The sequence below is a fragment of the Musa acuminata genome, chromosome BXJ3-10, assembly GCF_036884655.1.
Source record: "Musa acuminata AAA Group cultivar baxijiao chromosome BXJ3-10, Cavendish_Baxijiao_AAA, whole genome shotgun sequence".
NCBI lineage: Eukaryota > Viridiplantae > Streptophyta > Magnoliopsida > Zingiberales > Musaceae > Musa > Musa acuminata.
Window position 1 is genome coordinate 28890369 of NC_088358.1, and position 24330 is coordinate 28914698.

At 39.0% G+C, this 24330-nt stretch overlaps 2 protein-coding genes across 5 annotated transcripts; one reads left to right on the forward strand and one right to left on the reverse strand.

The window, feature by feature from the left end:
* Positions 1–85: 85 nt before the first annotated feature.
* Positions 86–4854, forward strand: LOC135585800 (uncharacterized). Of its 2 annotated transcripts, none has more exons than XM_065172360.1 (2): positions 86–2510; positions 4654–4854. In XM_065172360.1, exon 1 carries the CDS (start codon positions 2025–2027, stop codon positions 2499–2501), a length of 477 nt encoding a protein of 158 aa, XP_065028432.1. In that variant the 5' UTR covers positions 86–2024; the 3' UTR covers positions 2502–2510; positions 4654–4854. The 2 variants fall into 2 exon arrangements, with proteins under 2 accessions (XP_065028432.1, XP_065028433.1); XM_065172361.1 differs by lacking the exon at positions 4654–4854 and adding an exon at positions 3302–3642 and having other exon boundaries at positions 92–2510.
* Positions 4855–5326: 472 nt separating this feature from the next.
* On the reverse strand, positions 5327–22107 carry LOC103968636 (acetyl-CoA carboxylase 1). 3 transcript variants are annotated; one of them, XM_009381914.3, is made up of 32 exons: positions 21711–21913; positions 20215–20590; positions 19890–20096; positions 19640–19801; positions 18970–19062; positions 18381–18476; positions 17797–17970; positions 17616–17709; positions 17332–17519; positions 17203–17253; positions 16811–16850; positions 16600–16724; positions 16405–16521; positions 16236–16310; positions 16077–16133; positions 15864–15968; positions 14113–14199; positions 13026–13217; positions 12754–12942; positions 11752–11862; positions 11543–11632; positions 11278–11454; positions 11008–11085; positions 10727–10849; positions 10353–10622; positions 9900–10255; positions 9576–9813; positions 9134–9486; positions 8749–8956; positions 8341–8520; positions 6073–8229; positions 5327–5779 (listed from the first exon to the last, which is right to left on the reverse strand). In XM_009381914.3, exons 2-32 carry the CDS (start codon positions 20560–20562, stop codon positions 5723–5725), a joined length of 6798 nt encoding a protein of 2265 aa, XP_009380189.2. In that variant the 5' UTR covers positions 20563–20590; positions 21711–21913; the 3' UTR covers positions 5327–5722. The 3 variants fall into 3 exon arrangements, with proteins under 3 accessions (XP_009380189.2, XP_065028431.1, XP_065028430.1); XM_065172359.1 differs by lacking the exon at positions 21711–21913 and adding an exon at positions 21970–22107 and having other exon boundaries at positions 5399–5779; XM_065172358.1 differs by lacking the exon at positions 21711–21913 and adding an exon at positions 21930–21948 and having other exon boundaries at positions 5399–5779.
* Between the last annotated feature and the right edge of the window lie 2223 nt (positions 22108–24330).

Consider the following 24330-nt stretch of genomic DNA (forward strand, 5'->3'; position numbering starts at 1 on the left):
TACGTCTCACTTCACAGAAGAAACCGCGAAAGCCCACAATAATGCACGCCGTGGGTCGGTCGGGTCAGAGTAGAATAGACAACAGCACCAAACGCGCGAGCCTTATCCGCACCCACGCCGACATCCACGCAGCAAAGACGGGAGGATGATGTTGCGCGCACCACATGCTATAAATCTCGAGCCCCATCGGTCACCGGTGAACCACAACACACAAGGCTAGACTTGCAAGGTGGAAGTTTTGGGCAATGGCGGACATCGCGCTGCTGGTGGCGGAGGACTTCGAGAAGAGCAGCAAGGCGCGCTGGGAGAAGGCAGACCATGGGGTGAGGCGAGAGGAGTGCTTCCACTACCTGGCTTCTTTCACTGTTTCGGCTCTGGGGAGGAAGGCCAGGGAGGAGGTCTCTGCCTTGAAGGAGGTGGGGAGGGCTCTGGAACCACGGAGCTCCTTTGGCTTGGCTGCCTTTGATGGCGCTTTCTCTGCTTGACTTGGTGGCTTCCTTCCCCAGATTGTTGTGGTTCCTGCTACGGATGCTCTTTCTTTTGACTAGAATCATGTACATATATATGTACCTGTCCTTGGTTGTTGATCTTGGTATCGTTGGAAGATCAAATCTTGGAGGGGAAATGTAACGATCCTACTCTGTTGTCTTCTGGTGAATCCGATCTCTGCCAGGACAACCAAGCTGAGGATCACTACGAACTTCCGTTCAACGTTACGACATCCGAATCGAGGATCAAAGGACCACAATTTAGTCTCTAGTAATTGTATTCTTTTCGCACAAGCTTGCTGATCCTTTTGGTCATAGGGAAAAGAAGACGAGATTGGTCATCCACAAAAAGCCACAATCAGATTGGCAGAAATATACCGATTTGGTGGTTCATAAGCTGCCATTGCAGACGCGTGAGCAGGAAACTGAAGTCCTATCACAAAGATCCCTTGACTACCTGCTGGCGGGATGCTGCTGTATGGTAGCTTATCAAAGTGAAAGCAGAGGATGAAATGATCAACCAGGATTTAGTCAGCTTCGGGCCTCACCTTATCATGCTGACAACCAAACGAATACCTGAGCCAAGCATCAAGTCCTCTTCGAATTACATGCTGTTTCACGGATTGGTTCATCGGAAAACACAGGTAGTTCCTTGCAGCAGCATTAAGCTGAAATGATACTGTTTTTGCCTTGTGCTGCAAGCTTAAATGGCCACCTTTTCTTCGGGGAATGGTGGGTAATAGATTCACGGCACGGATTCAGTTTTCTCGAAGAATTCTTCAACAGGAATTGTATGACACTAGGGCTGACCACAAATACCCAATTCAGTGATGAAAATCTGGCTTTTTGTTGCACACTCTCCCAATGTATCCACACTAGCTTTTGTCCCCAAATCCATTGCATCTAACACTGAAATAGCTGTTGTGGCATCTTGAACTTTTAATCTCTTGCATTATCTTCCAATTCTCCTGTTGGATCCTGCCTGCACTCGATTGCCATCGACATGAAAGTATGAATCAGTGCTTGCAGATGCAATCTCATGAAAGAACCGATCTTTCGGCGGGAGAACAACTCGCCCGAGCAATCAGCTATCGAAGGCGATGGAGAACTCAGTAGAGGGGCAGATGGAAAACCCTAATTCCAGAACAGAATACGGGCATTAGACCAGCACGAAACAGAACCCAGCAGGAAAGAGATCTCGGGAGAAGATTCCGAACCCAAAAGAACACCCAAGATAAAAATAGAGCCAAAAGAAGAAGGAAGGAGGAGGAAAGGACAGATTGATCGCGAAGAGATCGCACGCCTCGGCAGAGGGCCTTCGAGTAGCAGAGAGACGAGGAGACTCGGGAGGGGGGAAGAAAGGAAGGTGCGGTGGTTTAACGGATCCCAAAACATGATTCATATATGACACTCAGATCGGATTCGGGTTTTATGTGTTATCGGATCCAAATATGGCGCCCGTAGTTCGAGTCGTAGTTATTCCTTTTAAGTTTCCCGTAGTTCCTAATCCCAAAAAGGCCACCATTGACGCCCCAAATGCTGCTCCGCCGCCTCCTCTTCTCCGCCGCCCGCCACTTCTCTTCTTCCGCACCCTCCGGCGGAGTTGCGGCCGAGTCGCGGACCCAGAAGCTCGAGCGAATCGCCGATGAGCTTCTTTCTTTGACTAAGGAGGAGCGCAATGACTACTCCATCCTCTTCCGCCTCAAGCTCGGCCTCAATCAATTGGTTCAGGCCGGAGGCGGCTTGCCCTCGGCGGGGACGGGTCCGGGTGTCGAGGCCGCCACCGAGGAGAAGGAGAAGACTGCGTTCGACATCAAGCTCGAGAAGTTTGACGCCGCGGCCAAGATCAAGATCATCAAGGAGGTGAGGACGTTCACCGACCTGGGGCTGAAGGAGGCCAAGGAGTTGGTGGAGAAGGCCCCCGTGGTGCTCAAGAAGGGGGTGACCAAGGAGGAGGCGGAGGCGATCGCCGCCAAACTCAAGGAAGTCGGCGCCACTGTTGCGTTGGAGTGAAGGACGAAGGTAAAATTCTCACCTTTGAGTCTTTTGTATTTGGTTGTTGTCTTTCTTCAGCTAGGAAATTGGTAGAACACATTGAGTGCGATTCAGTCTCTATCAAGAAATAAACAATGCTTAAGAGGATTCTTTTGTGAAGTAATGATGCAAGTTATTAGTTAACTGTTAGTTAAAGCTGTCTACTGTTGATGCTCAAAACTTGTCTGTTTATATTGCAAGATGTCCAATTTCGACTGCTTCTAATGTTGTACGTACATTAGATCACATCATCATGTTATCATTCTTGGGCTTGGTAATATCACTTGCAAATCTCTAACATCCATTGCCACCATGTTTTGATGCTCAGAAGTGGTATGATGTTATCTCTTTATTATTTCTGAGGCAAACAAATGTGTATTCTTTCTTGAAATTCCTGCTTCACAATCTCTTGTCTCTCTACCCTAATTCTACTTCTGTAGTTGCAACCTGAGCTTGTGTATGTTAATTTCCGTATCAGCTGCTAGGTCTGATCCTATCTCATGGTTCTACCTTTAACAGTTTGTCTTTATATTACAAATTTCTGGGGCCCTGTTGTTGACAAATCAAAATAAATACAGTTTACTAGATTAATTTGCTTTCAGATATTGCTCGTTGCGATGAGTGGTTATCATGCGATTTATACTTGTAATAGAGTAGGACTTTGCCTTTCTCATTAAAAGATCAACTTTATAGTATTTTGAAGGCCCCAGTTGTACGCTGATTTAGAAGACATGAGAACATGCCAGGAAATAAGTTAGTTTTTGGACATTATCTTGCAGGTTAGGGTATCCAAGAGCCTACAGGTTTTCGATTATGAGGAACTAAATGAAACTTGGACTGTGCCTCAACTGATAAAAAATAACCATGGAGAGAATATTATCACTTGCAGGTCTTAATTTGGAGCTCACTCTGAGGATATTGTTCATACAATTGCAGGAGGTTCAGAAGTGAAATTGATGGCAAGATAATGTAGTAGGAATGTTGTTAACTACTATTTGTTCATTGATTTTGGTAACATGATGAAGGCATCATAAACCAGGTTGATGAAATGTAAAACTGCTTACGGATTTTGTTTATGTATAAGATGATAATAATATGCTGCCAAAATTATGAGTAAAAACGGTACTTGTTAGAAATCCCGTGTCATTTATTTTGCTGTAAATAGAACCTCTATGTGTTATAGCTGACTGTAGTACTAATTTGTAGGTTTAGATGTATGAAATCCACTATCTCATAGCGTGAGTCTGGCAAGAGATTCATATTTTGCTTTATGAATATAAGTAGATGAGTGCCTTAATAGTAACGAGTTTGTATTCAGAAAACACAACAAGCAATTCCTGTCTGTTAGCCACACTTAGATGTCCAAGTCCATTGTTCATTATATCCACATTTACAAGTTCCATATACAGTAATGAATGTCCTTAAGAGGTGGTTGGTTTTGTGTGTGTGTGTGGAAAGGAGCATCACTTCGTAGGGAGTTTCCTGTGCGGTACCTACAACTGCTAGTAATCTGAATGATCACAAAGATAGGGGATGAGCTATGATGAGCACTAACGCATCAATTTAAACTCATCTTTATGGTGTCAAAGGTCTTAAGTGACTACACAAAAGATTGATGATGATTCCACTTAACCTCAAATAAATGATTTCTGTCTTAAGTGACTATACTTTCAACTTGCAGTGCATAGAGACAGTTATGATAATTTATTGAGACTGTTTTTCTCATGCAGTTATCTTATTCTCAGCTTTTTCATATTGGAGAGGAAAAGCTGAAACTATAATATGCTATATCTAAGTTTATATCCTTTTTCCAAGCTCACTATATGTAGTATAGGTAACTTTTTAGCTACTGCCATCAAAAAAGGAATCATGAAAATGAATTTGCATATGGGTGACGTTATAGCCCGAGCATCATTCTTTTTCTTTTTGTTTTTTTTTGACATATAATTACCTGTATCATCAATTCGTTGACACCAAGTTTAGATTTTACAAGATATTGTGTAGCAAATGATAAATATTTAGAAAAGAAGAAATGCATGGTATTCGTTTACAATAGTTATTCTTGAATCTTTGTCAATGATCTCTTCTCGTAGATCTGACCTTTAAGACTTACAAAGAGAGACATTTGCAGGATGACATTTATGTTGCTGGAATAATGGATAAACAGTGGTGGATTTGCTCGACTCCGAGATACTGAGTTTTTGTTGCCGACCATGAGGACTTCATATTCTTTAACTTAGTCCATTCCTTATTCTTTGCTAATGTACGCTACTTAAAATGTTAACTCTTTGCTTATTGCTACTGAAATATTGCCGTCAATTTTCTTTTCCAATGTGCTCTCTTGATCTGTTCTAAAAGTTTGTGATGAAAATTATGATCTTCCATCAGCAGTATGCTCTGTGGACTGCATCAATTGGTTCTGAAAGGGAAGATTTAGTGAGCAGAAACTATGTTCTTCATTTCATGTGAGAATGGCACAAGCTTCCACAATTACATTTAGCTATGCCTTGCACAAAATCTTGAGAAAAATCCTTAGAAGCATCATGCCTTGTATAACTCAAGTGAAGTCTGCAGATTTTGTTGCAATTTCTTTGTTTACTCTTCTAATTATGTCATTTTGTTGGGTCTCTGACAAGTGGAAATGCAACTCCATGTAAAATTTATGGCTGGTTATTGTCAGCTATCATGCATCAACTGTTTGTCATGTAATCTGAATCTTGCTATTGTAACCAAACTGGTTCTTTAAAATTGCACCAAGCTCACACATAATTTCCATCAGTAAGCGGCAACAACAACATAAAGAGTTGCTTGGAAGATTCTAGTTTTCTTTATTACTGAGAGATCCATGTCTTCAGAAATCTGACATTACTGGATAATAAGCGATAAAAACAAACATTATTCCTTAATCATTCTACCTCACTAAATCTATGTAGAGATTTAGTACAGTTCTATCACCAGACCTACATCCACCATATATACACTTATAGTGGAAAAAAAAAATACACTTATAGTGGGAAGAAAAAACCAGCAGTCGCACTGTCGATGCCCAGAAGCAGAAGAATCTTGATCTCGGAAAATTTCAACATTGTTTTCTCTCGAAGATGGTAGATGGTTCTTTCAGCCGGGGTGGGCGCTATTGGAATTAATTGCTATTTACTCCAGCAAGAACACTAAATATAGCAGGAATCCATTCGGTTTAATCAGTCAAGAACTTTTTTGATATCTTCAACCAAATGTGCTCTGCTGGATGAATCCATCTGCATCAAATTTAAACAATCGAATTGTGCACTGAGATCATAGTAAAAAAGATTTGGATCGGAGATCATTTTGGCAAGGTCAGAGTTTTAGGACGGGACAAATAATTATTAAACAGCTTAACCGATGCAAAGTCTAGAAATAACTCGAGCAATTGATCCAACTTAGATTTGGGTATGAAAAGTTTTAACAGAACTTTCAGATGATTAGATTTCTTTTTGAAATTTGGAAATTTGAAGGTGAGTTTTGAAGAGAATAACCTCAAACACAAAATAAAAGATGAAAAGTGCCGTACCTTGCTAAGAACAGCAGAAAGGCATTGAGGCAAAACTTGCAAATCGGAAGGCGATTCACCGAGTTCCATGAGTTGTTTAAATACTTTTTGAAACCTCAACTCCTCAAGATACTTCTCATAGTTTCTAGAATCATCTCTCCAGGAAAAGAAAGCATCGTCGTCCTCCCACACAGCACTCACTGCTCCAGCTTGCTCAGAAGCCAAAAACCATTTCTTCAGCAATTCTATAGCTGATGTATTCGATAACTGCTCTCCAGCAGCATTTCTAACAGTTCTTACCAGTGATCCCTCTGAAACTCTCCTGTGTAGCCTTTTGTAGAAGAAAGAACGAGATTCCTCCCAATCCACAACTTTCTTGATCACCCCCTTAGCGGCCATCCTGAGGGAAGTGTCATGCAACTCGGCGAACTGTGTGGCTATTTGAGTGTAGACAGGTAACAGCTTCTTCTCCCGAGTCATTATGCTCTTTCGAAGTGCTTCTGCATCGCCAGAGACTATGCCAGCCTTGATATCCTGAAGCTTTGCTTTCAAACTGATAATCTCATGGTCAAGCCTACCCATGCATTCGATGAGGTCTTTTGTCCTGAATTTGATTTCAATCATTCCTTCAGGCTCAAGCACATTACCCTTGGCAGTCTGTTCAGCATACATCTCAATGTGCTCTGGATTAATCTTGCTGTCTACAACAACCCATGCACCCCCACGAAGCTCTCCGGTCATGGGAATGTACACAAACACAGGTTGTTTGTATGTCCTCAAGTTCTCAACAATCGTAGACCCTGCCTGGAGTATCCCTTCAAATAGGTCTCTCTGCCCACCAGAAAACCCTCTCCAGTTGGCAAGGATAAAAAGTGGAAGTTCTTCGCGATTAAAGTCTAAGAGTGCCTGGGCTGTTTTAGTTGCAGAGTCAGGGAACCAAACTTGTCCTGCTTGTGGGACGACACGTTCATGGGAATCAAGCTGACCAGGGTCTGCAGGGATAATTTGCATCACCGTCTGTGTCTCGACAGCTATGACCCCTACAGGAATTCCGCCAAGCTTTGCTCTTCCCGTGACCACAGTTTTCGCCCAACCTTCCAGCGTCTCTATAAAGCTGTCTTTGTCGAATATGCCTCCTAACCACTTGTCATTGTTTCCGTTACTTCCACAAATAGCAGCACGTGGATCACAAGAATTCTCAGGGAAATATTCGACAAGCCTCTCCGGTGGATCCAGGGATCTCAATATGGGAAGCGGGCCACCTATGTATGGAGGAACATAGCTAAGCCATCTCAAAATGGCTGAAATGCCCTCAAGATCATCTGATACAGTCAGATGAACAACCCCATTTGTGGCCATGATCTTTGGGCCACCCAGTTGCATGTGAGAACTGTATACTTCACGTCCGAGAAGTTTGTTCAAAGTAGAAAATCCAGTAAGAATTATAGGCTGATCAAGACGCTGAATGCACCTCATGCCAAGCCGAGCAAGATATGCTCCGATACCAACAGTTCGTCCAGTCACATAGGTAAGAGTGAATATCTCATTATATGCCTTTGAATAAGCACCAGCAATAGCACCACTTCCTGATAGGTTCTCAACTCCCAAGTCATCCGCTTTTCCCACTATCGTATCTATGACCCATCTGATCTCACCATTTTCCAGTTTCCGTTCATGAGCGATAACAGAGGAACCAATACGTTGATAGTCTTCTGGAGTCAGATAGATGTAGTGAAACCCGCGTTCTGGGCTTGACTCATCAGACCAACCAACCTTAAAGCAAGATTTCACTTCTTCAGCTGCTCCAATCCGAGCACCAGAATTTGCTGCCAGATAGATCAGAGGGAGCTTCTTATCACAAGCCAAATTAGTTACTGCATGGAAGAATGCATCTTCTCTTGGACCAAATGAACCAACTTTGAAGGTAACATCATTTGCCACAACTATAATCTTTCTCCCATCAGGGAATTCTGGAGTGGACATCTCCATCAACCAGGCTATCATGCCAATGTCATTGAGACCAGAGGACCGGCTAGCAGGGACTAGCGGAGTGCCCCAAGCTCCAAACTTCTCGGCGAACACCAGTTCTGTAAATTTGATGAGATCTTTATTGTCATTCACTCTAGCATCAATAGAGGTATAAGAAGCCCATGACCGTCGAAGTGCAGTCTCAAATGCCTGTATGGATGTTAGATATCCTTAAAATTATATAGCGGAGAGCTAACCGTAACATATCTGATGATACAAAAAACTGTTCTATTTTGATACATAAAGGAACGGGAATTTTACCAGGGGGAAGTCGTAGCAGTATGTTGTGTTGTTTTTCCTAGCCACTAAACGTTTTTGATCGATGAACCCCAGTGGCGAATACTGAGCATTCAATGGGACACCATGGAGGGGACCATTCGCAGGGGTGATAGAATGGTAAACCATTTCATGTGAATTGATATTCTCCACTTCTCGATAGATCTAGAATAATATGAAATGATCTGTAAATTTTCAAATTGAACTGAAAATTTCTAAACAAGAATACAGCTGAAACTACTCAGTATATACAAACATTACGAAATTATATTAATTCCATAGGTTGCATGATTGAAATATATTAACAGCTAAAAACTATTTTTCATGATTTGCAACTATAGATTATATTTCCCTATCAAATGACGTCTGTTAGCTTTGATATAGTATACTTACATGAACGGTGCAAGTATGACCAGTAACATTGGTCACCACAATTCTCCATGCAGCTAGTCCATCAGAATTCAGCCATAGCTTCACTTCCCACTCACAGACAGCCAGACGGTGCATACGAACACCAACCAATTCATGAATCTTGAGAGCCATTTCCCTTAATATTAGACAAATAGTGGTTTCATCTTGACAAGAATCTAGGGCCATTATCCTGGATAATTTAAAAAAAATGTTTATCTGATGTTGCTAAAGATTACTTCTATGTCGGATCAAACTTCACTAAGAATCCAACAAGAAACAGAAAAAGATGGAAAAGTTATTGCAAAACTGCTCACAGTGAAAAAAATAATAAAAAGGGAAATGGAGAATAACTATATGTAGAACTAACCTTGAAGGTGGTAAAAGATCATGAAGTTGTTGCTCCCGCAAAATACAAATATACATGTGAGAATGATCAGACCTGGTGGTTGTGTTGTGGACATGTAATTCCAACTCTTCTAAAGCTGCCATTAATGACCTCAGTATACTTATAGATGTAAAGGACAAAGAAGGTTGGGCACGGCTTATTTCTGTGTCAAGAACTTGACTTGATGCAAAGCCATTTATTGTGCTTGGTTGTCTGAGAAGTGTCCGGAGAAACATCCGCCGGATAACAGCCTTGCTATCTAAAGTAGTGTACAGACGCCACTGGCGATCCCTTGAAGAGGTATATTGTAAGTTTCTGTAGCCTTTCAGCTTTTCCTAAAATGTATGAACAAGGAGCAAGTTAAGGTCAATAACAAAGTTGAAAAAAATCATAAACATCACTTGAGAATATAGTCGTCACAAACCAATTCAAGAAATGTAGAGAGAGGAGGTTCCAGGTGACGAAGTAAAGGTTCTTCTTCATAATACATCTTTTCAGCTGACCAGTGGAAGGAGTGGCGCATCGGTACTCGTCCTTCATCTCTCTGTATGATGCAGCTAATGACCCTGACATCTGCATCTTGAAGATCAGAGCTTAAAGTATTCTCCTTCAAAATCTTCGCCAGTTTATTTATCCTCTCCTGGGCCTGGTCCTCATCGCCACTGCAAAATGTATTAGTAACATAACTGTCAACGGATAAGCTCAAGTTAATTACTATTTGGTATTTTGATCTTGCAGAGAAGCTAACCTATCCTGAAGAGTACTCATTTGGTTATTAATGCCAACTAAAGCAACATGAAGCATATTGCCTTTACCAGAACACCCAGGAAGCCCATTTGGGATTATTTCATGATCAATATCAGAATTCATGCATTGAGTGGTCTCTTTCAAAGCAGTGTTAATTGCTGCTGGCAGAAGCTGAAGAGATTTAATAATAACCATTGCCCCCCATCTCTTTTCACAGTGTTTCTCTACTGATGACAAACAATTTGATGGATCTTGAGACTTATTTTTCTTCTCAATGTGTTCTTGAGAAAATTCCCAGGAGGCTATCAGACCCGATCGGTGCCATTGCATGCGAACACTTTCCTTTATGAGGTAGGGCTGGAAAAAGAGTCTTCTAGTCAAATTCAGGATTAAGAGTTTATCTGTAATTATTCTAAGTAACCAAGTATTTGTTAGCCAACTAGTTCAACATTACCTGATACAATCTACGAATATATGTTTCCACGACCCTCCTCTGAAGGGTGGGATCACTATGATCGAAGAAAGCTATAAGGGCATCCTCAACAGCTAATGGAGTACCAACCAGATCCTCCATCCTCTCATTAATAGCACTCTTCCTCCTGGGGGTAGATAGGCGTTCTCCTTCTTCAGTAAACATTTCCAGTTCAGAGAGGCTTCTGGCAATGCTCGTACGTAATTCACTCAACTTAGTTTGCTCAAGAAGTTGACTCGCTTTCAGTGCCAACTGCAGCGATTAAAAATTATATGAAGACACGAATTAGGGAAAAGGACCTTTCAAACTGAATAGTTAAATTCTTCAACATGTAAGATATAATAGAGAATACAGACCTCAGAGTATGTTGTATGGTTAAGAGCAGAGAAACGAATCAGTAGATCATGGTAGGCAGCAGGGTTAGGGTAAACCATTGCTTCCATGAGTCGTAGTATCAGCTTGTTTTTACTCCTGACACCCTTCAATGCAGCAGATATAGCATATCATCACATCATCATTGCAAAATACCAATAATTGATGTTTATTTCTCTTTTTATCAAGATACAGGACTCAGACAAAATCAGACCCTTATTAGGCCAGCAAGTAGTATGTTATGGAACAGTGTTTCCAATCATACCTGATGAGACAATACTATGTCTACGATCTTCAGGAGATCCTTCTTATGTTGAAGCCGGAGACGTTCTATGACATCAGCCTGTATAAACCAAAGAATTGAATGATAACCATGAGAAAAAGTTACCATTAAGATCCTAATCAATGGACAGCCAGCTACTTCGAAAGCTAGCTACAGCATATATGAGTTTAATATAGAAGTGTCATGTTGATGGTGGCTTCATGAATAATTAACGTAATAAAAAAATTATCATCTGAAAATACAATTCATTACCTGAATGCTATCACTGAACAGTTCTTCAACAGTTAGATACTCCTCAAACAGAGACCGCACTATAACACGAGCATGGCTTTCTCTACCACCCTCATATGACTTCACAAGACTCATCAGAGGCTCCACAAGCCTCTCCTGCGTGGCCTTTTCTTTCTCGGTGCAGGATGAGAGATGGCCCTGGAAGAAATATCCAAGAAAACAGTAATGAAAGGTTTTTCTTAAAATAAACACGAAGTTACTGAAAATTTTGATTAGGACTCCTGACCTCAAGAACTCCCTTTAGTAACTTGGCAGGGAAGTCCAAATTTTTCTGAAAAGTTGATATAGCTTCATGCTCCTTATATTTTGTGTCCAACTATATTGGAAGTATACAAATATTACCACAATGCAACATGCAGATAGTCTTGAAAATCAGGAAGACAATAAACAAAAGGAAGAAAATTTACAAATTTTGCACATCAACTAACTACAAACCTCATTTCTAAGATCTTTTGGTAGACGAGTTGCCAATACAGACATGCTTTCCTGCCATTGTAGGAAAGGGAGCTCTGGACTGTCAAGACAGTGCAGAAGGTCTTGAACAACCTGACAAGTATTTCAGTAATTAGGTAAAAAAAAGACTGCAGTACCTTAGCAACCTGAAACTATGTTAGATAGGATGAAATGGTACACCATATCAAGACCAAAGAATATGAGAAATAGCAAAAGACGAGATCAAGATATGTGTGCAATAAAATCATAGGAAAAAATTATAACTTATAAAACAGCATAGTACTGGCAATGAAAATGTAAAACAAACGAAAAGATGACTGTCATGCCATCAATAATATTCCTCTTGCATATTTCATTGTCAAAAACACAAACAAGAACACTAATGACAATGATAATAACACAAAGACCAAGCTTTAAATGCCACTACATTGTCCACAAAACATGAATCCTTTTTCAAGTATTAGATATTCCAAGAAGAAGTTACAAACTAAACATTGTCACACAGCCATCCTATCCAACCACTACCGTTAAAGCTCTATATGAAGTCAATTTATCATCAAAGGCCAAAGGTTAAGTAACTAAACTTTATTTTCATGGGGGAAGTGTTTACTGAACATGATGAGTAAAAAATGATATCTTCTAGGCTCTAGCAGAAGTTTGATTGTGGCAAAATATTCAACTTCAACTTAAGCCCAACCAATAAGGCATATGACAGTGTTTTCTATTTCCTGAGGTCATCTATGATTGAATTCTGAAACCATACAACACAAATTCATCATGAACAGAAATGGCAACATTGTATCTTTTGATGTTGGGGCTCCATCTGGCAAAACACATCATACAGAAAACTGGCTCCAATTGCTATAGCACATGGAGACCAGAATCTTGAAGTGTAGGTAACCAAACAGTATCCAGATTTAAATACTGAAATCTTTATTGAACGACCAAACGTAAGTAAACATTTTCAAAACTTCTAGTGCTTACTTCATTGATGTTATGCTCATATCCTGCAAGAATCATTCTTGCAGAACTCAAACTTGCAGCACATCTTTGGTGTACTTTGCCAGAAACTGCAGTAGGAGGCCCTAATTTAGGAAATGAGCCATGAAATGGTTCAGCTCTTCTCACAGCAGAGGGATCATCCAAATCAAGCTTTGCTATGAGGTCACCAGCCTAAACAATAAGTTATGTTGGTCACTTTGAGAAGGATCAAGAATAATTATAAATAAAGAGCAAGTCTCCGTAAGACAATTTACCTGCATTGCCTGGCCCTCAGACATCACAAAATGGATAACTCCAGAAGCAGGCAGTAGCAATGGCATGCACATCTTCATAACCTCAACCTCAGCATATGGTGTATCAGTCTCAACATGAGCACCATCAGAAACCAAGAAGCGAAGCAGTTTGCATGGTGTCTCAGCTATCAATTTTGATGGATCATGGTCGTTCTGATAACAAAAGAGTGTATTTCATAATTAATACTTATAGATGATTGGGGGGCCATGTTTCTTTAATTGAAAGAGAAAATGTAAGCAAGATTATGCATTTCTAACAATTTACCTGAAACTAACTTCCTAGTGCTCACACAGACCTTTTGTGACACTCTTTTTGCCAAACAGTCACATATATATGTAGAGAATCAATATAGGACATAAAAATATTAAAAATTTATATTTTGAAATTTTAACCTCATAAGAAATTTGAAGTTCTGGAGCTTCATAATGTATACAGACCAGTTATAGGTTCAGTAGAAGCTAAGTGTGCAGAACAGAACGGAATGTAATCATTTACAAGAAAGGCTTTTACAGTCAAATTGACATTTTGAAAATGTTGGGGATTACTTCACAATTTTAAAGCATTAAAAACGGAGAAAAAAGTGATCAAACATAATAAAGTCAACTTCTAAGTAAAAGCCGAAGAATACAGAAATTGAGAGTTAACAACGCTTACTGTTTAGAAAAGGCAAGAAACCTAGTGACTGACATATTAGAAACAAGAAAAACTACAATTTCCATGAATCACTCAAATCTTAATGCAAAACGATTGCCTGTATAACCAAACAGTCCGTTCATCAATTAGTTTTTCTATACAAAGCTAGAGCATCTAGAGAAATCTATGCTCCTCGAAGCCGCACACCATGATAATTGTAACTAGAAACAAAGTTCATATGCTCATCAAAAACCTTTTCTAAAACTCGTAACATCAGTTTGATCATTGGTAATTGTGCCATTGTTTTAGAAAAGACTGCTTACATAAATGGTAAGTAAACATACATAAAGCATATTGTAATTCTATTTGGTCATTTCAGAGAAACAAAAATGAGAATTGTATGATTATTTGTACCTGTAACAAACAAGTCCTTCCATCAATAAGAAGGCGAGTGCCAGCAGCCTCTTCTTCAGCATAAATCACATGACTATTTCCATCCAACTGTAAGAATTCAATTCAGATATAGTAGTCAGACATACTTCCATTATCAATTAACAAAATGAGCTTAGCCATCAATAATGTAGTTGTTTACAGATAGTGGTAGGTGAAAACTTGTGAATGGCAGAGAACTTTTGCTTTTGATATTGCACTTATACTAAAAAGTTGCAAGAAATCATGTTGTATTAGTTGAATCTTACTTATTGTCTTTAACAAGATTGCAGCTGATACTTATGTTACCTTTCCTAAAATTGAACTGTTATTAGTGTTGCTACCGCTGCATTAAAAGAACTGACTTATAACTTTACTCATCTGAAGCTAATAGTGACCAATCTCGACATAAATTCTGAATCACTCAAGCTTAACCATCCATACCTAACATTAATAGTTACTGCATATAAATCATAGAAAAGTCTTGGTTCAAGTCTTTAAAATATAAACAAGTTTTTCAAGTCATCAAAGTATGGTAAAATATCAAACAGCAATACAACAAGTATTACTGGATAGTTTATCCTCAGATGTGGACAAATATGAGCTGCAAAAGCCATCAATTGGCAGAATCCAGGTCAATATTATGTCGCTATATACATCATACTTTGTATCCCACTATGTATTAAATCACTGGACAAAAGCTAAAGAATTTTTCTACAACCTGTCGCTCATCAGTTATCCTTATTATACACATAAATTAGCAATTACCCAAAACCCTAAACAAGCATAAGTCTTCATTAAAAGGAGGGTGCAGGTGAGGAGAAAAAGCTCAGTTCTTCTGGGAATGCTGAAAGTTGGATAAACAAGATATGCTAACAAGACTATAAAAAATTCAAAACACCATTTGCTTGATCTGTAACACAAAAAAATATTTCTAAATTTACAAACTGGAACTGATAGCCTAGTTGTCAAATCTCCAGATCTGGAATTAGCCAGATTCTTATTTAGCATAAAAAACTGGAGCATGTTTACTGCTAGTCCACCCCCTGGTAGTACGAATCAGAAGGCTGAAAGAGTTGAAGAAAAATGATAGCAGGGGAATAAACACCTGTGGATAACATATTACAGCAAGAATTCTCAAATACCCGAATGTGAAGTCTAATGCACTTGTTCCAAAGTTCAACAAAATTTATAGCCAATTTACCTCATAGTTCCCACTACGAGCATGTGAATTCATACAGTCAAATGCATACTACCACTGGAAAGGATCCACTGTATGCAACACTAGAGGAAAGAACATGAAGCAAATTATAATATTTAAGAATTCAACAAGTTATCATGCTCAAATCTAGGTCTTAGCAATTAATCATGTCCTTGACCATTTCTAGCCCAGAAGTTAAATTGATTTCCCAAGAAGCTAAGCGCCATTCATCATAGTATCTCATTACTACATCTCATTGTAGAAAAAGTATTGTGGCCACTTGTTAAAACACTTTGTTTCTCACTTGATAAGCAGCCTTGTAACTATATGCCCAAAATTTCTTAAAGGATAGAAAAAGTGCTCTCAGAAAATAACATCATGTAAGATGGTAAGACCATGAGATCCCAGGCATACATGGATGAACCATAACATTGATGCTACTAAGCATAAAAGCCTATATAGTGTATTAGAAGGTAAAAAGAATAACCATAGTGTATTATGATGGCAAATACAGGAAAAGAAATAGAGTTCTTGCCTGCATCAGAAGACCACCGTCACGCAAAGTATGAATTTCTGCTTCAATCTCTGAACCATTCATCCTAAGCTTGTAGCTACCAGGCCCACCCCTTACCATTTCAATCTAAGATATAAACCAATAGAACAAGTATTAAGCAGCATCAATAAGAGTAGCCACTACATGCTTATTTAAGATAAAGATATATTGGGCACAAGGCAAAAGGTATATTACCGTGTATTTACTCCCTTCTATATTCAAAGTAACATCAGAGTTGACAAGTGATATGTGCTGAAACCAAACTTGCAAGGTCAATAAATTATCTTGATAATCGAAAAAAAGGAAAAGCAACTAAGTCATAAGAACTGTCGTGCAATCTAGGTACCACCATACCTTCGGTGGGATTTGACCTTTTCCGAGATAACCAACATACTCTGAAACAATGGCTGCACTGCTAGTGGATGCTTTCTAAGAAGTTGAAAACAAGAGCAAGAGAACTGAATAAACAAACGACACTCAACGCACAACAGAAATTTGCAATAATAAAGTCGCATCATCTTACATAGAGAGCCCCTCCAACAACTGAAAGATACCAAGGAGGTCTTTCAGCTCTAACCCTCATAGCAATTCTACTATCAAGCCAACCTGTGTGGATTTTGTTGTCTCTATATTCTGAAGCCTGAGATTGCAGTGCACGAGAATGAAAACATGGGTTTGCATGGTTACATTGGAGAATGTGAAAACCTGAATAGCTTACATTTAAAAGATCTATGGTGTAATCAACATTGGTGCGGATTTCTCCCCGGATTTGGATCTCTTTCAGACCAAGAACCATGTTAGCTATCGCCAAAGCTCTAGACTCTCCAAATGCAAAAACATGACCTACAAAAGTATCAAAGAGTTTAAACAGCAGGGCTTCAAAAAACTTCAAAAGTAACTTGAAGATTGGGCCATTTTGATAGACATACCAAATTGAGAATCAGAGAACTCGTGAATGCCACCTCCAGACTGCAAATGAAGTAAAATGATCACATTATTGCAAGGAGCTACTAAACTACAATTTCAAGAATAAGATAACAAAAACTTCACAGTCTGTAGTCTGCATTTACAATCTATCAAGTACTAAGCTACCAAACAAGGATATTACTATTTTAATATTAATTAGAAGAAATTTTAGTTTACAATATAGGTCAAAACAAAAGTGGACATGTTGATCAGCCTAAAAGAAAAATAGATAAAAAATTTCCTATGTGTTTGTGTGATGCATAGGCAATGTAATGTTTCATTCAGGTTAACGGAAAATATCTATTTCATTTCTTTGGTAAATGCAACCAAATCCAATACTGCTTAAAGGGCATACCTTAACAGAGAAGTAGGCCCAAACATTAGGCTTGCTTTTAAAACTTAATTCCTGCATTTTTCCAGTCAATAAATAAGCATATTGTTTATACATCTTTACAATACAGAAATATAAACTTCAAAAGTTCACCTGCACTTTCCCACTAGTTGGCTTGAAGCCATCATCTGGATCCTCGCTAGTAACACGAACAGCTATGCAATGACCTTTAGGCCAAACAGACTCTGCTTTATCAAAGTCAAAAGGAGTTGCAAGAACAGAAGTTCTCTTCCAGGCATTATAACCTCCACCATGATCCATTCCATAGAAGCGTCTGATTTCTGGAAACCCAAGCACATATTATGCTACAAAAACACTAAATGGCATAAAAAACAACTGATAGTGTGCCGGTTAGATCTACTATAAAGTTTATGTACCTGGAATTTGCCACAGAGGTATTCCCATCCCTACTGCAACTTGAGCCGCTGGCAAGTTTACTTCAGCTATCCACTCAGTTACCGGATGTTCGACCTACAAAAGAACAAAATGAAAAAAATGTTCAGAAAGAATTCAGATAAATCAACTGCAGTTTCAGATGATTGAGAAGAAAGCACAAACCTGTAGCCGCGGGTTGAGCTCTAGAAAGTAGTATTCACCAGTTTCCATGCTGTAAAGATACTCAACGGTAGCAGCACCAGCATAACCTACACACTTTGCAAGCCTCCTAGCAGCCTGCTCAAGTTGTTTTACTGTCTCGGGAGGGGCAACTGTAATCGGGCCTTCCTCAATGATCTGTTGACCATTAAGTTCACTATTATGATACTCTTCAAGTTATCATAAGATTTCGATAGAAGAGGTCAATGTGGAAATAAAATGAAAAGGGAGACTTTGTGTTTAAACATAAAATTATTAAGAAAAAGAAGACCCAAATGCTGGAACAACTAATATAATTATCAATATTTTGTTGGCCATTAATGTATTAAAAGATCTAAAATGATTTAAAAAGAAATGATCCATTACGGGAAAATCGCACTCTTTTGAACAATAATATGAACCTAGTAAAGAATAATGGGGAACAGAATGTGAGAAGAAACAGAAGTTACTACTTTTGTCCTGCAAATAGAATTAAATGTTAATGGATAAAAGTTTCTGACAACTTCACAAAACAGAAACACTGAATATGAACTTTAAGGAAAGCTTGCCTTTTGATGTCTCCTTTGAACACTACAGTCTCGACTGTGCAAAGCAGCCACATTTCCATACTGGTCACATAGTAACTGAACTTCTAAATGTCGGCTCTACAAAAAGATAAAAGTTCAAACACATAAGATTAGAAATGCAGCAGAATGGCATATTCTCATCTCAGGTAAACAAGGTCTTTATCTCATGAAAATTATATCTAGATAAAAAGGTTATTCTTTTTAAACATGTAAAAGAACTTGAAATATCAACTGCCAAAAATCCAATCATCTATTATATTGTATCAATAGAATAAGTTATGAGGTCTAAACAATTTAGAAAGACTAAATTCATGACTAGGATATAAAACAAATAGTCTTTGCAAGGTGGCACTAGCCCAAATTACACAAAACAATGTCAAGAATAAAGATAGCCCTTGGCATCTCACCAAAACCATGTTCATACCACAGTAGCAGACAGAATGTGTCAAAAACTTCCCCAAATGATATTAAACCCAAGACCATGTTTGATGTTGCCTCAATTTACATCTTATGTCAGAACTCAGTGGACAGGCACTGACTGTCAAATTGAAGATATCAAGCAAAATCTCACCTGTGATGCTACCTTCATTATGAATATTGGAGACCCCGGAACTTCACCTTGCACTTGTTTGAACAGAGCTCTAACTTCATCATCATTATGAACCTACATAAATTAAGTGACATTTAGATCCAAATTAGGAAGTGCACCCTCCTCAGATGTGAACAACACCTTTTTTCCTAAAAAATATTAATAAGAATGAGAATAGAGGATTTGAATCTTCTTTAGTTTCACCAGTAATTTTGCCCTCGAGGGATAAAAATGGTGGGAGAAGATCCACGAATCTGATCATAAATAATTAGAAACTAACAGTTTCTTTCTCTTGTTCTTGTTAAAGAAAACATTAACTTTAAAACTGCAATGAAGCAAGAAGATGCAAAAACAATAAAGTTGTGTAAACTAGCACTATATAATCTGCATCTTTAGAACATTTCACTGGAGGTTCTTTCCCAGGATAAGAAATTGGAACTTAAACTGCACCAAGCCTCCAGAATTCTAATTAAAAATAATTTTTATGTACTTAATTCAATCTTTTTCTGGGCAAATAACTTGGATGCCATGTAAATGCCAACAGATAGGTCAATCATGTTTATCGTATTTTTCTCAAAATACTTCATTAAATGTCCAATTAACATCATGAAAAGAAAAGGATTAAGTTGTTGTGCACTTATAGATAACAGACCTTCCTTATCCCTTTACCACCACCACCCCAAGATGCCTTGATCATGGCTGGGTAACCAACCACATGACAGCTAGCAACTGCTTCTTCTGTTGTATATACACAAGCATTCCTATATATTTCCTCTGGAATTGAATCTAAACAACTCTCTGGTGGTATTCTGACCTGGAAAACAGATTTATTTCACAATGACAAAATAAGCAATGTGAAAAGAAATGAACTCCATAGGAAGTAATTAGTAATCAAGACTTACATGTGAACCACTCCAGGGTAGTGTTGGTACTCCTGCTGCTTGAGCAATCAAAGAAGAGCCGATTTTATCACCTAGTGCTGCCATTGGTGCAGCTGGAGGCCCAAGAAAGATTATTCCCTTTGCATTCAGTGCATCTGGAAGCTCAGGATTCTCAGACGCATGACCCCATCCAGGCCACACAGCAGAAACACGGGTTATCTCTGCCAACTGCCATGCTTTCATGTGTTATCCATCATTGTCATGACAAAAAAGGACACATAATATCTACTTCTCATTCAAATTAGTAATCTCAAATAGGTAATCACAAAAGATAAACAAAGCCAACCTCGACAATGAGTTGGACATTAGCATAATTATTGTTGTTCGTTCCGCCGGGAACTTCGACAAACTGATCAGCAATTCTAATGTGCTCCGCATTAATTTTTAAGTCCTCTGGAGTTGCCATAGCCACCAAAAGAATGGCCTTTTCAGTTCCGAAAGTTTCATAAGCCCATGTTCTGACACTGCGCATGAACTTAACTGCTGCCATTCCATTATTTGCAACCAATATGCTGTGGATGGGAGTCTTTCCACCAAGAGACTTGCAGAAATCATCAATTTCAGACATCGTTGCTGCATGTCTGACTTGAAACGTTCCATTTACAAGCCCATTCATCTGCAAAGTTTCTGCCATACCCAGTCCCCCTTTTGCTTCAGACAAGCTGCAAAGTCATATAATAGTGTTAAGAGGAAGAATTTTTGTATTAAAGGCTATTGTTGATTCTTTAAATCGCAGTTGCTTGAAAATCATAAGTGCAAAAGAAATCATCAGGCATTTGAAAAATAGTTCATACTGTAACTTAGATTTATCCAGACTTGTTCTTCAAGTTTCGATAGCCGATCAAATGTCGCATTACTGATGTATGCATCAAAGAACAAACTGTAAATTTTCCAAACTATAATATAATATGAAGTATTTGCATAGTCAGTAAAACTGACTGAAAAGAAGAAACTAACACGGATTGCAATGCATACGAAAGACTGAAATTAACAAAAATAGATGATAAAAAAAAACTCATAGTATTCTTGGTAAAGGAAATCATCTCTTCAAGTAAATTTGATACCCGATGTGTCAGCACTAATTTAAAACCCCCGAATGAACACAACAATTTATTGACACTCATCTCAATAAAAAGGCAGTTAAAAGGGACCAATTTGTGATAGCACATACATGAGAGAACAGAGTTTGGGCAAAAGATAAATCAAAAGAGCAACGCGTTCCAAAAGAGTTACGAAGCCTTTAAAAAAATCCAAAGAGTAAGTACCTCGGTAGCTGAATTATAACAACCGTGTAGAAACAAAGAAAACGATTCAGTGACACCAAATATTACATTCGATCATAAAAGAAAGTAGTTCACCATGATCTAGAGAAAAGAACAACTCAGAACACCATCCGGATCTCCAACGCAAGAGATATTGTATGTTTCTAACAGTCTATAATAATCATCATAAAAGCCATCCAAGACACTAGGAAGATGGATCCCCTACTAAAAATTAAAGCCACTGAAGTAAGCACTAAAAAAAAGGGATCAGGTAGCGAGAGAAGAACACCACACGCGGCATCCAGAACCGAATAATTATAGAAAGACGGATACGACAGGCCCATGCTTTAAGTTATGCACAAATACAGAGGAAGGGATTAACTTTGATTACATATCACAATAAAGAACATAAATTTCAGCAAGTAAACCAAGAAAGCAGGAATCTTGGATCACGAAACTCGTAGGCAAAACCAAGAGCTAGAACGAAAAGACAATAAGATGGAAATTTTGAGCAGCTCACGTCAGGGAGCGGCACCGGGCAGCAAGATCCCCCACTCTTGGGGCAAACCGAGATCACTGCGAAGACCGCATTCGCAGAGACGGCAAATATTCGACGGAACGACCGTAAGAAAAGAGGAAAATAGGAGGGAACCGGAGAGAGAGAGAGAGGAAAGAGGGGAAAGAAGAATAGGGAGAGAAGGTGAGACGAAAGAGAGAGAGAGAGGGGAGGGGGGAGGACCTAACGCTTTAAATGGGCAGGGAGGAAGTCCACGTGATACCTGCCCGCTTCCGCCTCTGCCCCCTCCCCGTCTTGGTCGATATAAAGGAGCGGGCGAAGTAGCTCGCAACTACCACCTTCCGATCCACTGCCTCCGTTTTGACCAAAGCTGCGACCTTCGTACTCACCACAATAATAGAAATAACGAATCGCCAATTCCCGTCAAAATTCACCACTCTTGGGATATCTCCTCTCCCTTTTGGCGTTCACTCCTCGCTTCCACTGTGAGCAGAGAATAGGAAGATGGCGTGCGCGTGTTGGGCCGTCGCGGAATTTTGACCCGGCGTTGGGCGGCAGGTGCTGCTCACCAACTCCCCCCCTCATTCTTTTTATTTTCCGTGTAGGAGGAGGAGGAGGAGGAGGAGGAGGAAGAAAGAACTCGAGGTCGTGTTAGGTGAACCCATTCGTTGCTTACCGGCCTCACCTACCTCCCACGGTGGGACCCAGCTGAAAGAGCCAGCGCGAGGTCCAATCGTTAGGCAGGCGGGGCGGGAGGGTACGCCGTGAACGGGGACGCGAAGCGCCGGGGACCGCGAATGGTTCGTCGTGAACGCGACCCCGATCAAAACGTATCTAATGGTTAGGTGAACATTAAGTGGCGCTTTAGGATTCGTGTTTCGGTCGATCGACCGATCGGGTCCGTTCCGCTCGAAACAAGTGGGTGTCAAATCGAACTTCGGATCTCTATTTATTGGAATTGGTTTGGGTAGGTGGGACACGTGGCTCCAAGGTAATTGCGGCGGGCCCAGGTCCGGTCCTCGCGCGCGCGGTTGCGACACGCTTCGGAATTCTGACTTATTCCATTGGTTGAGACAGGTGGGCTCCAATGATATGGACAACCGGCAGATGACTAGTTCGCCGACGCGTTTGATAGCCGTTTGTTGGTGGACAGCCGAACCCGAGCCATCGTTTTAGAGAATTGACTAGGTTTTCTCTTAAGAAATTACTGGGTATTAATGGATTATATATATATATATATATATATATATATATATATAGGTCTTCCAGAGCCATCCACTTTTCATCATTTACTAATAATAATAATAATAATAATAATAATAATAATATAAAAATACAAAGTATATTCACGACATACAAATTAAGAAAGACATCAAATAAAATACGCATTCATCTATAAATTTGGTGGAGCCAACTAATTGCCCTGTTTATGACACAAAACTACTCATATGAAGCAGGATGTCAACAGGCATTAATGGTGTAGTTGGATGATTAATGTTACTGCGTGGCCGAAAACATTCTCACATTGATGTGGACTATAACCTAGACAAATGGAATCTGGTCTGATAATTTAGGTTGTAGTCTCAAACCTATGGATAAGATTGTCTCTGAGGTCTTTTTCTCACCTCCACCAAATTCTCTAATATTATCAGTCAGTTGGTTAAGCACATTAAATTATGGTTACCACAAGTTTATTATGGTTAAAAATACAAATAAAAATGATGTGATCAAGAAATAAAGTGCTTAAGAAAAAGTATATTTTTAAAAAAAAAAAAAATTTATTTTATAAATATTCCTCCTTCTCTCATACATTATTGTGATCTCAAATTTTATTTTTGATACTTAAATTAAATATTAAAATGATTTAAAAATTAGAGTAATCTCATCCTTGATAATCTCCATACTAGTTTTTACATATGACATTCAGGATGTGAGTCATCATGAATAGATTAAGTCAGCTCAACGATCAAATTCGATATTAATAATAAAAAATAAAAATTTGGCATGATATATTAACTAGAACTTTAACCAACATTCAACACATACGCATATAAATTGTACTTGAGATGTTTGCAACCAACACCAATTTGACTGTCAGTGTAGTCTTCGCCACACCTCAACTTTCATTATAATGGCAGAGGTTGGACATTAATTGCGTCATGTGTTGTCGAATTTTGCTCCACCTGCCCATCTCATAGACTTAAATTGAGAAGCTCCCTATCCCTATGCCTTGTTTTTGCACGATTGTATTATATTATCAGTGGGAAATAATTTTGCTCCATCCATCCACTGTCTGTTCGATAAAATATGTTTCTTTCTTTTTGATAAAATAATAGAATCATGTTTTTTAATTATGTATAATGTTTAATTGAGTTTCGAATAAATTCATATAAAACAATAGATATTCCATTATTTTAATATTATAAATATTATGTCGGGTCTTTTACATTTTTATTTTTATCCAATCCATCAAAATGAATTTAGAAACAGTGAGATTGAGATAGTTTGGATATGGCAATGGATGAACACTCTATATTTGGTTGTGATAGTTTGTGTTGTCGAGTTGATTTATGTGATCTGAGCTGCATGTTTGATGTATCTTTGTTGCTACTGCATTTCTAAG

Excerpts from the sequence above, each read along its gene's own strand:
- LOC135585800 (XM_065172360.1), top strand. The coding sequence starts at position 2,025 with ATGCTGCTCCGCCGCCTCCTCTTCTCCGCCGCCCGCCACTTCTCTTCT.
- LOC103968636 (XM_009381914.3), bottom strand. The coding sequence starts at position 20,562 with ATGGCAGAAACTTTGCAGATGAATGGGCTTGTAAATGGAACGTTTCAA. Across the intron at positions 16,725-16,810 it reads GTTCTCTGATTCTCAATTTG|GTCATGTTTTTGCATTTGGA; the intron begins GTATGTCTATCA and ends ATACTTTTGTAG. Across the intron at positions 10,623-10,726 it reads ACCATACAACATACTCTGAG|TTGGCACTGAAAGCGAGTCA; the intron begins GTCTGTATTCTC and ends TAATCGCTGCAG.